The sequence below is a fragment of the Rattus norvegicus genome, chromosome 9 (assembly GCF_036323735.1).
Source record: "Rattus norvegicus strain BN/NHsdMcwi chromosome 9, GRCr8, whole genome shotgun sequence".
Lineage (NCBI taxonomy): Eukaryota > Metazoa > Chordata > Mammalia > Rodentia > Muridae > Rattus > Rattus norvegicus.
In genome coordinates this window covers 91,882,994-91,897,252 of record NC_086027.1, presented here as the reverse complement: position 1 = coordinate 91,897,252, position 14,259 = coordinate 91,882,994, and the positions used below count along the sequence as shown (strand labels likewise).

Genomic DNA, 14,259 nt, shown 5'->3' with positions numbered 1-14,259 from the left:
GTTGTAACATTGTTTATACATGCTACATACGGTTTTCTATGGAAGTTTGAACAGTGTACATAAGAAAAACATTAAGTATGTTTCAAATATATTTTACAATGCATTATTCATTTTAATCCTAAAATGCTTCATTTATCTTTGAACTCCTATGTTATCTATCAGTTAGTGGACACTTAATGGATGGTCATTGAATACATATAGTAATTGAATAGCCGATTGGACGAGTGGTTAGCTGGGGTGAGTCAGCATCAGACAGATCTGCTTCTAAACTTCAAGTACGGTTAGCTGCCTTTTGGCTATCAAGTACATTCCCTTACATGAGAAATTACAGGGTCACTGCAGTTACACGGCTCGTGTTTGTGATAAAACAGTGCCACCTGCTGGATAAAGTAAAAATGAAACACCTTATTTTCTGGGAACTTGGAATTGATGGGGACTGAGGAGAACCTGGATATTTATATCAAGTAGAGTTAATGAATGCTAAATTGCTAAATAAGAAGTATAGTTTTTATGATAATGATTGTGGTGATGATGATGCCTAAAACAAAATGATAATCCAGTGTAACATGAGAAAATCTTAAAACCATTTTAAATTTAATTTTTAAAGCTGTTCTTAAGTAATTACATAGATGCATTTGTTATATTTTTAGTTTTGTCAGAAACATATAGAAATAAAAGCATACTTCTACCATATTTGGTCAATAATTCACCGACTTGTAGTTTAGTTCATAATAAAGCAGGAAATGGAAAACGTTGATAAATCATGAAATACAGTACTTTAACTAGAAAATCATTTTGATAATCTAATAAAGTGGAGAAGTAAATTGACTTTAAGTCCTTCTTGAACTTCTCAAGAGTTAGTACTTTGAGAGTCACTCATTCTTTCAACAAATTCCTACCGAAGGGTTCGTCTTGGCAAAACACACGTGAAATACTAAAACCACAAACAAGTCTTTTTCTAGGAAAAGAATAAAACATAAACATGTCTGGAGCGGTGGCGATGCACGCAATTAATCCCAGGAGTTGGGAGGCAGAGGCAGATGGATCTCAGTGTCTGAGACCAGCCTGGTCTACAGTGAGTTCCAGGACAGCCAGGGCTACACAATGAAACCCTACCTCAAAAGAGAAACAAAAAGAAACCCCTATCTTTTAAGAAAAAAGATTACTTTTAAGAGAAATTAGTAAAGTTGTCTTTCCTGGAGTCCCTATGCGTGCCTTTAACAGGTAAGGTAGCAGCCATGGCCCTGGTGTCCCGAAGCACTCCTTACCTTAAACAGGTAGAAGTTGTGGTCGCAATGCTGCCGGAGTTTCTCCTGAAGCCTCTGCACTAGGAGTCTGACTTGCTTTGTCCGAGATGCTGTGATCAGAGGCTCCACTTTCTGGATCTCTCCTACTAGGGTGTTGACATCAGTACTGAAATTCACCCCAAACACTTGCATGTCAAATTTACATCTATGTTTACAACATGAAGAGTTACTTTATTTCAAGCCAGGGAGGCAGCTCGCTGGGTAAAGGTGCGCGCTGTACAGACAGGAGGACCTAAGGTTGAATCCTCAGTGCATTACAAGTGCCAGTAATGGATGGGCTCCTCTCGGGAGGGGGAATACAGAACAAGGAGACCTATTTCCGGGAGAAAGAAATCCAGGACCAAAGTTTGTAGCTTTTTTCAATTAAGGGTGCTACTGGTCCATGTGGCATGCTGGCTCTGCTTGTGCAGCATGGCGTTTCCTACATCATGAATCCTGGGTACTTCAACCTATGAAGGTGAATTCCTCTAGGCTCACATGGAGCTTCAGTGGAGGGGAGTTCTGGTCTCAAACCTGACAGTCTGCCAGCCTTGTAAAATACTTTTTTACTGAGGAAACAGCAGGCTAGATTGCATCTTTGAAACTAAGTAATCAGTACTGCTCAGGAGTATTAAGGCTTCCAACACCAGGAGAGCCTGAGGAACCCATACTGCTGAGAAGAATGATGGAGACATGAAGGTGATCTATGGGATCCTGGCTATGGCCCTGGAACACAGAAGGGAAGGGCAAGCCTCCGAGAGCCTAAGTACAGTATGGATCTGCGTTGATGGTAGCCTGTCAATACTGGTGTACTGGCTGGGGCTATTCTACCCGGATGGGGAAAGCTGGCCACTCTGTCTTCAATAGCTTCTGAAAGCTATTCTAGACTAACCAGATCGTCTTTTAAAATAGTCCTGCTCAGAAAAATGAAAAGGGGGGAAAGAAAGGGCAGAATAGTGAGCTTTATGTTTTTAATAATAAAGTCACATCAGCCCAGTCATACATCTTCATCAGGGTGTTTGTCTGAACGCTTCTGGCGTGAAGCCCGCCCTGCAGTACACAGCTCACTTACCTAGGACTGAGCTCAAGTAAATCTATGGATTTGGTCTTTAATTCTCCGCCTTTTTCATATTCCAGCATAATTCCTGTAAAATAAACAAGCGACAAGTGATAGGAAGAAAACCTAGGAAAGGTTAATGCACTTAAGAGGCTTTTTTCTTTTCCTCACTTCTACTTTTCAGATTTTTAATTGTTTTGCCTCTGTATTTGTGTGCGGTATATGCACGAGTTCATGTGGCTGTGTACACATGCAGAAGAGGGTGTGCACACACTTGCAAGAGCACATATGTCACCGGGCAGGAGTCAAGGTCAAGTCTATCATTCTCTACCTTATTTTTTCCAGGCAGGGTCTCTCAAAGTTCATCCATTCAACTAGAATGCCTTGCCAAAGAGCATCAGAGGTTTGCCAGTACCTGCTTCCCCGAGGGCTAGGATGTTGCCAATCTGAAATCCAGTCTTCAATTTTGTGTGGCACTGTGTTCTGAATGTGAGCTATCCCCTGTCAGTTCACAAGTATGAACACTTGGACCCTAGTGCATGCTGCTGTTTAGGACAGTCAGATGGACCCCTGCCCTCTGGGTCTTCCAGCAAGCCCAGCAGCCAAGAGGTCCCTTTTTCACTCCATCCACAACTCTACTTGCAATCCCAGATCCACACTCCATTTCCTAGGCCACAGCTCTGCCTGCATCCCTAGAGGCCTGCTGCCACTAGGACAACCAGCTCTAGCTGCAATTCCAGAGGCCTTCTACCATCAGGGACTACCAGGTCAACCAACACCAGAGACAACCAGATGGCTAAAGGCCAGCATAAGAACACAATCAACAAAAGATACCATCGATAGGACAAATGGCAGCCTATGAAATGGGAAAAGATCTTTACTAACACAGAGGGCTAATATGAAAATATATAAAGACCTCAAGAAGTTAGACACCAGCAAATCAAATAACCAATTAAAAAATAGCAAACAGAGCTTAAGGGGGAATTCTCAACACAGGAACAGATGCAGAGACCCACAGACAGACTTTAGAAAGAACAGGGTAGTCTTCTGGAAGACTTAGAGAAAGGATCGAGGGACCCAAAAGGGCTAGGGACTCCACAAGACCAACAGAGTCAACTAACCTGGATCCTTGGGGGCTCCCAGAGACTGAGAGGGACATAGGCTCCTCCACATATGTCGCAAATGTGCAGCTTGGTTTTCATACAGGCCCCCCAACAACTAGAGCAGAGGCCACCCCTGACTCTGTTGCCTGCCTGTGGATCCTGTTCCCCTAACTGTGCTGCTTTGTCTGGCCTCAGTGGGAGAGGATGTACCTAGTTCTACAGTGACTTAATGTGCCAGTGTGGGTTGGTACCCAAGGGGAACCTCCCTGTTCTCAGAGGCAAAGAGTAGAGTGGTGGGGGAGGAACTGTATGAGAGGGGACTGGGGCAGTGGAGCGGGGGGCACTGCAATCAGGATGTAAAGTAAATAAATTAATTAACTAATGGGAAAAAAAACATGTGGCAAGAACTTACTATGAAGAAACACTTATCAGACTAAAAATATGGGGGCAAAGTCTCCGGCTTATAAAAAATAACTTATTAAAATGAATCAAATGAGAAGTTTATAAAAAGGGGGGCTAACTTGAAATTATATTTGTGGTTTGTCTCAGTCATACTCAGATGACTAGATACATTACCTGTGTTTGTGAACACTTAGAAATCAACCCACACAGCAGAAAGGAAAGAGACTAGAGCAAAGGCCTGGTCACATCCTGGTCTCATGCATTGCCTGCTTGGTTGTACCTGCTCTGGGAGCAGCTGCATTGCCTCCAAACTCAAGTGTGGGTCACAAGAGCAACTTACACTTTTCAAACACCTTGGGTCTACAAATATGCTTTTAGTGTGTAATAGTCTCCATGTTAGAGTTGAGGATTTTAAAGCATTTCCATGGTTTTTACAGCAGATTCATCACATACCAGCATGACAGTATACTTTAAAAAAAAATAGCCACATGTTCCCCCAAAGAAACTCATCGGAACAGCGGCACAGCAGTCTTACACAGCTTCCACATGCAGCCTAATTAAAGCCAGCTGTAATATTACTCCCACTTCTGCATTCAAGTTCCTACCACACATCTGCTGTTTTGGATGAAATACAAGAAAAAGATGGCCGTGTGCAGACAGTTAAAAGCCTTTTGAAGTGAGGGTGGTTCTTCATTCTTCGTCAATATGATATTGGAACTTAACAGTTAAAGCTGCAATATGGCACTACAACCACTTGGGTGAGTTCTCTGATACACAGGTACATTAAAATCCAGATTTGCTGTGGGTTCTTACATGGGTGAACCTGGAAAAACACTCTTCAAACTACGCAGAGCTTTGAAGTGTTCACAGACTCCATCATGGAGCTTCCAGGGGCCACCTCTGTTAGCAGCACCGCCAATCTGTCATCAGAAAGCCCTCTGCTGGCAAACTGTCAAGGTCCTGGTGGTGGGTCCAAACTTTCTGAACCTTTTTTCTTTTCTTTGAAAGCTCAAATTCATCATTGGCAAGAAATACGTGGGCTTTCGGGAGAAACTTGAAGGTTCATGTTTGTTATTTTTCAAGCAAATGTCCGTCAAATGCCTCAAATCTAAAAAGTGTCAGTTACTGTCAGTCTTTCAAGTAAAAGTGGCCTTCGAGGGGTATCTCATTCTACAGTTCACACAACCATGTATATTTTCCTAAGGACCACCGAGGTGCTCACTAAACACATGAACATGGTATGTGTTTGTGTATGTACCATCGGACCCCTTATTTTGATTGACGCCCCATGCCTTTCTACTCATGACCCTTCAGAGGTACCCAGTCACAAAGCTCACACCATTTACTTCAAATGCATCTTCCTTGGGCTTTTGCAAATGTTCTCCCTCTTTCTCTTCCAATGACTTTGTTCCTTTACTCTCCTTTATTGGTAAACACTAATGCTCATTAGTGTCTCTGTCCAAGGATTCTTCTTTCTCACTCTATTATCTATCTATCTATCTATCTATCTATCTATCTATCTATCTATCTATCTATCTATCTTCTATCTATCTATCCTTTATCCATCATCTATCTGTCTATCTTTCATTGGTACTTGGCTTTGTTATCAATACGTTAACCATTACTTGTAATTTTTAACTCAATTGCAGCTCCCCACAATAGAGCTCTTAAGTTACAGACGTGTAGGTGACTTGCCATCATGTTAAACAAATGAGGCTCTGCCCCACATGTGGCCCATACATATACAGCCACCCAATTAGACAAGATGGATGAAGCAAAGAAGTGCAGGCTGACAGGAACCGGATGTAGAGCTCTCCTGAGAGACACAGCCAGAATACAGCAAATACATAGGCAAATGCCAGCAGCAAACCACTAAACTGAGAACGGGACCCCCGTTGAAGGAATCAGAGAAAGGACTAGAAGAGCTTAAAGGGGCTCAAGACCCCATATGAACAACAATGCCAAGCCACCCGAGCTTCCAGGACTAAGCCACTACCCAAAGACTATACATGGACTGACCCTGGACCCTGACCTCATAGGTAGCAATGAATATCCTAGTAAGAGCACCAGTGGAAGGGGAAGCCCTTGGTCCTGCCAAGACTGAACCCCCAGTGAACGTGATTGTTAGGAGGAGGGTGGTAATGGGGGGGGGATGGGGAAGGGAACACCCATATAGAAGGGGAGGGGGATGGGTTAGGGGGATGTTGGCCTGGAAACTGGGAAAGGGAATGACATTCGAAATGTAAATAAGAAATACTCAAGTTAATAAAGAAAAAAAAACAAACGAGGCTCTTCTCCCACCCCTGCTCCTTCTTTGGGGTCCCTTCTTGATGTCACAACCTTGGAGGGAATTCCTTGCAACACAGTCTTGCGATACTTAAAACCTACACAGGTCACCCAAGTATCTGTCGAGTAGTGAAGCTTACTGCCTTAGAATAGGAAAAAAAACATTCAGAATGCTTTCAGTGACTGATGGAACGTCCCAGAACCTTCTAGCACAGGCAAACACTGGAGTTAGGGTGTTATTTGTCATAGTTTTCTTTGGCATTCCCCCACTACAACTGGAGATAGTCTTAGTAAAGATTTGGAGCTAGACTCGAGGTCTGTAGTTGCAAAATAAACCTAAAAACAGAAAGGGTTTTAAGGAGTCAAAATTCTTGTTTAGAGTGATGATGGTTTAGCATGATGAGCTTTTCAGCAAAATGTGGATATTGACATTTTTCTCCTTTTATTAGTCCTTTGACAGTTTCATACGATGTGTTTTGACCATACTCCTGCCATTCTCCATCTCCTCCCAGATGCACCCTTTGCTTCCCTACCCGCTCTAGTTTGCATCCCTAGTTTTTCGTTAAATCCATCACATTTTAAAGTCTTTTAAGAACACAGTTAAATGCCCTATGATATAGAAATAAACTGAATGTGGTTTAAAAGAACAATTCAAAGATCTAAGGTTAAAATTACACAAGAATTATGTACATATTAACAAATGACTATGCAATGAATAGAAATAGAAAGATCCCATTTACTATTGCAAAGGGAATTACTGGGTGCCTGACTGTAAAATCAATGAGAAACACACCATATATCTGAACCATTTAGCAACAACCAGAAGAAGTAAGGGAGCATACAGAATTAACGAGTAAACAATGTATCATTTAACAAGTAATGGTGCAAAAATCCATCGGATATTTGAAAATAAACATGTATATCAGGCTGGAGAGATGGCTCAGCGGTTAAGAGCACTGACTGTTCTTCCAGAGGTCCTGAGTTCAATTCTTAGCAACCACATGGTGGCTCACAACCATCTGTAATGGGATCCAATTGCTCTTCTGGTGTGTCTGATGACAGACACAGTATTCGCATAGACATAAAATAAATAAATCTAAAAAATAAAAGACCTTGTTTTAAAAAAATTTTAAGATCATTTATCTGCTACACACATGCAAAAACATGCTGCAAGTTGATTAGAGAAGTTAAATTTTTAATAAAATGTAGTAGTTTGAATAATGGAACATATTTATATTTTATATTTCAAAATCTGTAACCAGTTTTTTTAAGTACATGAAACTCAACAGATAAAAGTGAAAATTTTGAGAGAGACTTTTGCAATTAATTTTAAGCTCCCACATGGTAATGTTGATGGCATTTAAAAAAAAAAAACAAATAATGATCCATGGAAACATTTCAACTCAGGGAGATCCGTACAAAGAACTTTAAGCCTGATGTTAAAGAAGAAAAGCAAGCAAAAAGCAAAAAAGCATGAGTGGTTAATTTAGAAAAATAAAAATACAACAGACAGTGATGAACAAATATACAAACTGAGAATCTCTCCCTCGTTAATGAGAGAAAATATACAAAATAAGAGTCTCTACCCAGGGCTGGAGAGATGGCTCAGTGGTTAAGAGCACTGACTGCTCTCCCAGAGGTCCTGAGTTCAATTCCCAGCAACCGCATGGTGGCTCACAACTATCTGTAATGGGATCTGATGCCCTCTTCTGTAATGCGTGAAGACAGCAACAGTGTATAACATAAAATAAATAAATCTTTTTTAAAAAGTCTACCTCATTAATAAGAATATACAAAAAATCGCTGCTTCATTAATGAGAGAAAATAAAAATATAATTATCATAAATTAATACAGATCATGGATGTTAGTGACAGGGGTAATGAGCCTAAAAACTGGAGCTGACTTTATCAGGGGATCACACATACTCCAGAGGATGAGAGCACTCTTAGTTCTTCTTTAATGTGTTCTTAAAGATTTAGTCCTAATTAAATATGCCCATAAATTTATAAAAGTATAAGAAAACTAAAAGCAAAATAGAGAAGAGAGAAAAGGTGTTAGGGTTTAACATTGTTAGGGTATAAACTCTTAAGGAATGGGGGCTCTACCTGATTATCTGACCCAAAGAAGACACAATATTTTGAACTAGGTAAAGCCTACTTGAATGAAGGCACTGTTATCATTAGAACAGTTTTCCTTTACTGGGAATATAGGATTTTACACTATGTTTAAATTGAAGTGTTGTGTACTGTTATTGAGGATAGTAGGCATTTGAAAAAAACATTTTCAGGTAAAATCTATTAGGCACAATCTGTGGGTCTTTGCCTAAGACCATCCGAAAACACAGATATTTACATTACTGTGCATAACAGTAGCAAAAGTACAGTTATGAAGTAGCATTAGCAAAGTTGAGAACCATTGCTATGAGGGATAGAGGAGTAATACAATAATCTATGCCTTAAAGATTGGGGAAAAAATAGAAGTTGGCAACCCCACATTATACAATCTAGTGTCTTAAGAAAATGTATTTTAAAATTAGCAACCGAGTTTTCCAAAAGGTCTGCTTGGTTTCTATCTCTGTCCACTTCTTATCTTGTTTCTATCAACATGAGGACATGTGGCTGCATCACTGTGACAAGGTGCCAACGCACATGTGCTTGTCCTCCTCACAATGACTGGGCTCCAAGCAGAGCTACAGAGAATATCTAAACAAAACAAAGACAGAGGTGCTGGTAATACACGTCTTCCCTCTGGGAGTCGTGTCCGCACCTCAGTATTCTTCACCGTCTGCTGGTCGTCAGTCACTATGTGAAACGCATAATTCTGAGAACACTTCAGAAAGAAGCCTCTGCCCTCATACATCAGCAGCGCATCAAGAAATAGTAGTACTCTTTACTCAGAACGACTGAAGCTTTGGAAGTGATGGGAACCTTGGCCAGTTTGACTGTATTTGTGTATTTAGTTCCTAACCAAAGAGCAAGGACACCAAACAACAAAGGTGACCAAGGTTGCCCTGGCTAGCTGGTGGGAAGGCTCAGTGAGCACCTAAATTTCAAAAATCCAAAATCTTACCAGTTAGTAACCAATGCTCGTGACCAACACAGGCGGGGAAATGGTCTACATTGGCTCAGACACATCCTGCAATGTGCACTTGGTCATCAGGCATTTAGGTAGGGATGGGTTTGATTTAGTGAATGCTAACAGAAGGATGTCCCAGACTTGTAAGTAGGAGAATTGAAATGAGAGCCTCGGAAGGCTGAACAAAATGATTCTCTTTACAGACCTGATGGAGTACAGGAAGCATTCCGTGTCGAGCATTTTTATCCCGTATGATAATGTTATTAAAACACCCACTTGCTACTCAGTAGTCTGGAAAACTTGCATATAAAATACCACCCCGGGGATTGGAAGTTAAGTCATAAATACCTAATTGTGTGAAGTCATATGGCCTCACTAGAAATATAATCATTAAGTCAAACGTTATAGGCCAGATTCTTCAGCCTGCGATAAGTCTGAGACTCCTGCTAGAACACTGCCTCTCAGAGCTGGATCGAGCAGAGATCAGATTTCTCTGTTCTTGTCACATTTCAGCTAAAGTTCCAACATGTTCCCTGCATATCATCTCATCAAGCTTGCTTATTCAACACACATGTGACTGGATATTTTATGTCCCAAGGTCTGTGTAGCTGCTGAAAATAGGTAGGCCAAGTCCCTAATGGAATTCTTATCTTGTGGGGAAAGTAAAAAGTAAGTAGGTACGGATTGATATAGCCCTGGGATGGAGTGGGGTTGGGTGGGGTGGGGTGGGGTGGGGTGGGGTAAGTGATACAATCAGAAAAAGGCTGGAAACTACCTTGGGAAGGTAGAAAGTTTTAGAAAGCGAAGCAATCTAGGTTTCATTTGATATACCTTTGAGGAAAGGAAAGGGCTAAACATTTGAGAACACTTGCTACACAAATGAGGATGCCCAGCAAAGAAGTGCCAATAGGTAAGAGAAGTTTGAAGTCAGAGGTCTGGTGCATTCCAAACTAAGAGAGAAGAGGAGCCAACAGGACAAAGCTAGGAGTAATAGTGAGGTGAAAGAATGGCAGAGCGCTCATCTTGGAAACCAAAGAGAAGTCATGTTTGTACCGTGCTGCTGTCTGCTCAGAACTGTAATTTAGGAGCTCCCTCCAGGTGCCGGAGAGGAAAGAACATAAGAATGAAAACCTGTGCACGCTGACTTCATCGACCTGGATCATACTTTGGGGAGTCTAATACCTGGCGGTTCGTTGTCAGCATACTTAAAACACAGTACAATTTGGGGGGAGGTTTCCGGGCAACAGTCAGTCCAATTACAGATGTACAAAAAAAGCTTAAGGCATGACTAGATAGAAACTCTTTTACAAAATGTAAGTGACTATGAGGGTGATGTCTATAGCCAAAATGCCTAGAATCTAGCATGGTCTCTAACCGACATCACAGAAGTCAGCAGGCCATAAAGTGCATGTGGCTCCTAAGGATGAGTAATGGTCTGGGGAGGGGAGAGTCTGAAATAACCATTTGGGGGAATCTGGGCAAGGTCTGCTTCCACTGATAGCAAAGAGGTTACCAGGTTGTTAACAAAATCCACTCTCAGCTTTCTGGACAGAGTGCAGGTATTTGATTTTATCTCCTTCACTGAGGAGGCACTCCTGTGTGATTAACATTCCTAGATCTCTCTGCACTCTCTTTGAGAGTACAAGGACCTCTGTGCCCCCAACCTGAGACATAACAAATGGATTCAGAAACATGGAGGTCAGTGGGGGATCCTAAAAAGTACAGACTCAAGAGCATGTAACAGTGAAAACAGGAAAAGAGCTAAAGACAGAAAGGAGAAGGTTGGAGGACATGGAGCTCAAAGCAGGCTTGCACTGAGGGGAGGGACAACCAAGGTGGCAACTGCAAAATCAGCAGAAGTATGAGGTAAATGCTGTTGACTGATAACTTGATGTGTCTGATCAACTCACCTGAGGGAAATTTCTGATGTGTGAGAATTGGCTGCTCAGGCTTCATAGCCCACATTCCTGAGCTCCACAGCTAAGGGATAGAAGTGGGGTGATCATTTATCAGACTCTGTTCTGATAAATGTAAATGATAAAGAAATATCATCACTAGAAGCAACTTTGGAGGGAGAGAGGATTGGATTTATCTGGCTTCTACATACCTAGAACAGATTGTCAATGAAGGAAGTCCAGGCAGGAGCTCAAGCAGGAGCAGCAACCAGAACCATCGCAAACACTGCTCACTGTTTGCTTCCCATGGCTTGCTCAGCCTGCTTCCCTATACAATCCAGGCACCTGCCCAGGCTTAGCACCAGACATAATGGTCTAGGTGCTCCCATATTTATCATTAATTAAGAAAAAGACCATGGATTTGCTTATAGGCCAATCTGGTGGGGGCAGGAGGCAATTACTAATTGAAGTGCCCTCTTGCCAGATGATTGTGTCCAGTTAAGAAAAAAAAAAAAAAACCTAACCACCACAGTGTCATATGATGATAAAAATAACAACAGCAGAGCAATGCTGTACAGGAAGTCAGTAAGCCGTACTTAACTAGCTGTGGAAAAGGAAGGTTTCTGGGTCAGTTACATTGGCTCAAACAAAGTAAAGAGAGACTAGCCATCGTAAGGTCTAGGGGAAGCTTTGTCCAGAAAGGGGATCATGCATGGCAGGCCTTTTTGTAAGTTGTAGAAGAATAGGTCAGAGACCTAAACTATAGAGAGGGTAGTGACTAAAGTTCTAGAAGTCAACAGAGCAGGCCGAGCCAATTCCTTCAGACTGTAGATCTACTCTAAGCCCTAGAGGGGCATAATAGGCAGTTGTTAGAGGTGTCGGGTTCAGATTCTACTGGCAAACAGTAGATGAGACTAAAAGCCAAGACACTGAAATTTCCCAACAAGAGATGGCAGGTACCTGGATGAAAGGCTGGAGTGTATTAGCGGATGAAAAGGGTGCTGAGTCAAACCCTGAGGGGAAAGAGGACCAAGAGATCCACCAAACGTTTTGGAAGTAGAGCTGATAGGATTTATTAATAGACGGAAAAGGCTGAGCAGAGAGAAACCATGAGAAATATCAATGAGGGGAAGGATGGCCATGTGACTTCTGAAGAAAAAAATTTTTAAATGGGTTTAAAAAAAAAAAGACAGGTGATCTTCTTACCTACTGATAGGGGACAAAGTATAAAAACAATGAAATCAGTGTGGTCTCAAAGAAAGGAATCATGACAACCTCGGATATTAGACATTTGGGGTTAAATGATGGGCTAAAATGTTGGCTTCTTTGCTGAGAAAAAAATGAGGCACACGTCCTGAGATTCTTCAAGTCCCCACCCTTGAAACGGTCTTGGTTAAACTGGGGACAAAGTGAATTAATTTTCTCTACTCTGAAATCTCTGCAGTTTCTTTACCCAAATGTGCCGTTGAGCCACATTTAGCCGCTATCCTGAGCCAAGTTTCAAGAGTATTGTTTTACATATTTCACTGTATTTTCTCTCTCAATTACAATGTTATGTTATGTGCATGTGCACATGCAGACATGAGAACACGCACACATGTGTGCAGAGGTCAGAGAATAACTTCAGGGACAAAGGTCTCACTTCTACCCCTTGAGATGGACCTCAGATGATCAGGCTAGGCCAGGAGTACCTTTAGTCACTGAGCCTCACCCCACCCCTGACCCTTTTATTTATGAGTTCTTAGTTAGAAGCTGGGAATTTTCCTCAACACGTTGTATTTTATTTTTCTCTCTAATGGTGACCAACCGACCACCAGAAAGCACACCCTAGTCTAAAACAGCAGCATCCTGTCGGCTTATTTCACAATCACCACATTGCAATCAAGGATTCTGGCCTTCTTTAAAGTCATATGGAAAGGCGCCCAAAGCAGGTTACGTTGTAGATTCATAATCAACTGATTTCTTACTGCAACAGACTGGAGAGTGTGACAAAGTGTACATTCAGTTGAGTGTGCATTTTTTTCTTTTATGTTTCCTTTGCTTTGACTTGATCATTAAGACGTTAAAATAACAGGAGGTTCGTCTCTGTGGTTCCAGATAACACTGTACCAGGGCGTCACTACTCATTACACATCAGCCCCTCCCTCCTCAGACTCATGACTTACTAGAAAGCATTTAAAAGTTTGAAGAGTTTCTCAAACTTAAAGGAGTTTAAAGAGTCACTTGAAGGATTTTGAGGAACAGCGGTAGGTGTGTGAAAAGGGTGGGAGACCCAGACTGGAGAGCTCTGGCTTCCTTCTGTCCCAGTTGGTCACCAAGAACAGGCTACTCAGAGCCCTTCCCCGGTCTCCGCCCCCTTCTGCTTCCCGGACCATCCCAGAAAGAGAATCCAGGGCCCACTCGTGGGAACCCCGTACCTGGTGGGTAATAGCGAAGCAAGAGGCTCTTAAGCTTCATTTTCTTACTCTCGTACCCTGATGGGCTTCGTAGCCATGGAAACGGACAAACAGCAGCAGGACGCCGTGGCGCATGCGCAAGTGTTTTCGGGCTGGTATTGGAGAGCCCAGCCGCAACCCAGGAAAACTCAGCTCGCGGCTGAGCTAGCAGTCAGAGGAGTAGCCAGTGTTCTCAGGGATGACAAGGGTCCATCACGTGGAAAAGAGTTAATCCTTTAACTGTTTAAACTTCCCTAAATCGGCTCATCATTTTAGCTTCTTTTAGAGTGTAATAAAAATAATTGGGGAAAATAAAATGCTCATAGGGTTTTCAATAAAGAGCAAATACAGTTATGCAATTTTAAGGAGCTATTTTAATCATGCCCGATTAGTACTCTATTTCCTGCCCAAGCCTCTAAACTAACATTTTCTCTTTCCTTTCGTTGTTAAAGAAGAATATGGAATTCTTGTAAGATTTTTAAAAGACAAGCAAACCAAGACTACCTGTTTGGAAGATTGGAAAGAAAGTTGAAGGGAACGTGCCTTTGCAGATAAATACAAGTACACATAGTAGAAGCGAGCAATACACCTCCGGCTGGAAGTGTCCCGCACTTGGCAAACAGACGCGTATGTGGCCTACTGTGTCTTCCTGCTCGGCCCTTCTACTGGCCATTACACGGCTCAGGGATAAGAAGAAAGGGATGAGAAGAAAAAGATGA

The 14,259-nt window shown here is 42.0% G+C and overlaps 1 protein-coding gene across 1 annotated transcript in view; it reads right to left on the bottom strand.

Moving 5' to 3' along the window:
* Daw1 (dynein assembly factor with WD repeats 1) overlaps positions 1 to 13,597 on the bottom strand; it is a 37,078-nt gene extending 23,481 nt beyond the window's left edge. Inside the window, exons 1-3 of the mRNA NM_001025025.1 lie at positions 13,523 to 13,597; positions 2,359 to 2,431; positions 1,269 to 1,413 (exon numbers count right to left, since the gene is read on the bottom strand). Coding sequence (NP_001020196.1) covers positions 1,269 to 1,413; positions 2,359 to 2,431; positions 13,523 to 13,562 — 258 coding nt within the window. The 5' untranslated portion in view covers positions 13,563 to 13,597. The remainder of the gene's footprint in view (positions 1 to 1,268; positions 1,414 to 2,358; positions 2,432 to 13,522) is intronic.
* Positions 13,598 to 14,259: the final 662 nt, after the last annotated feature.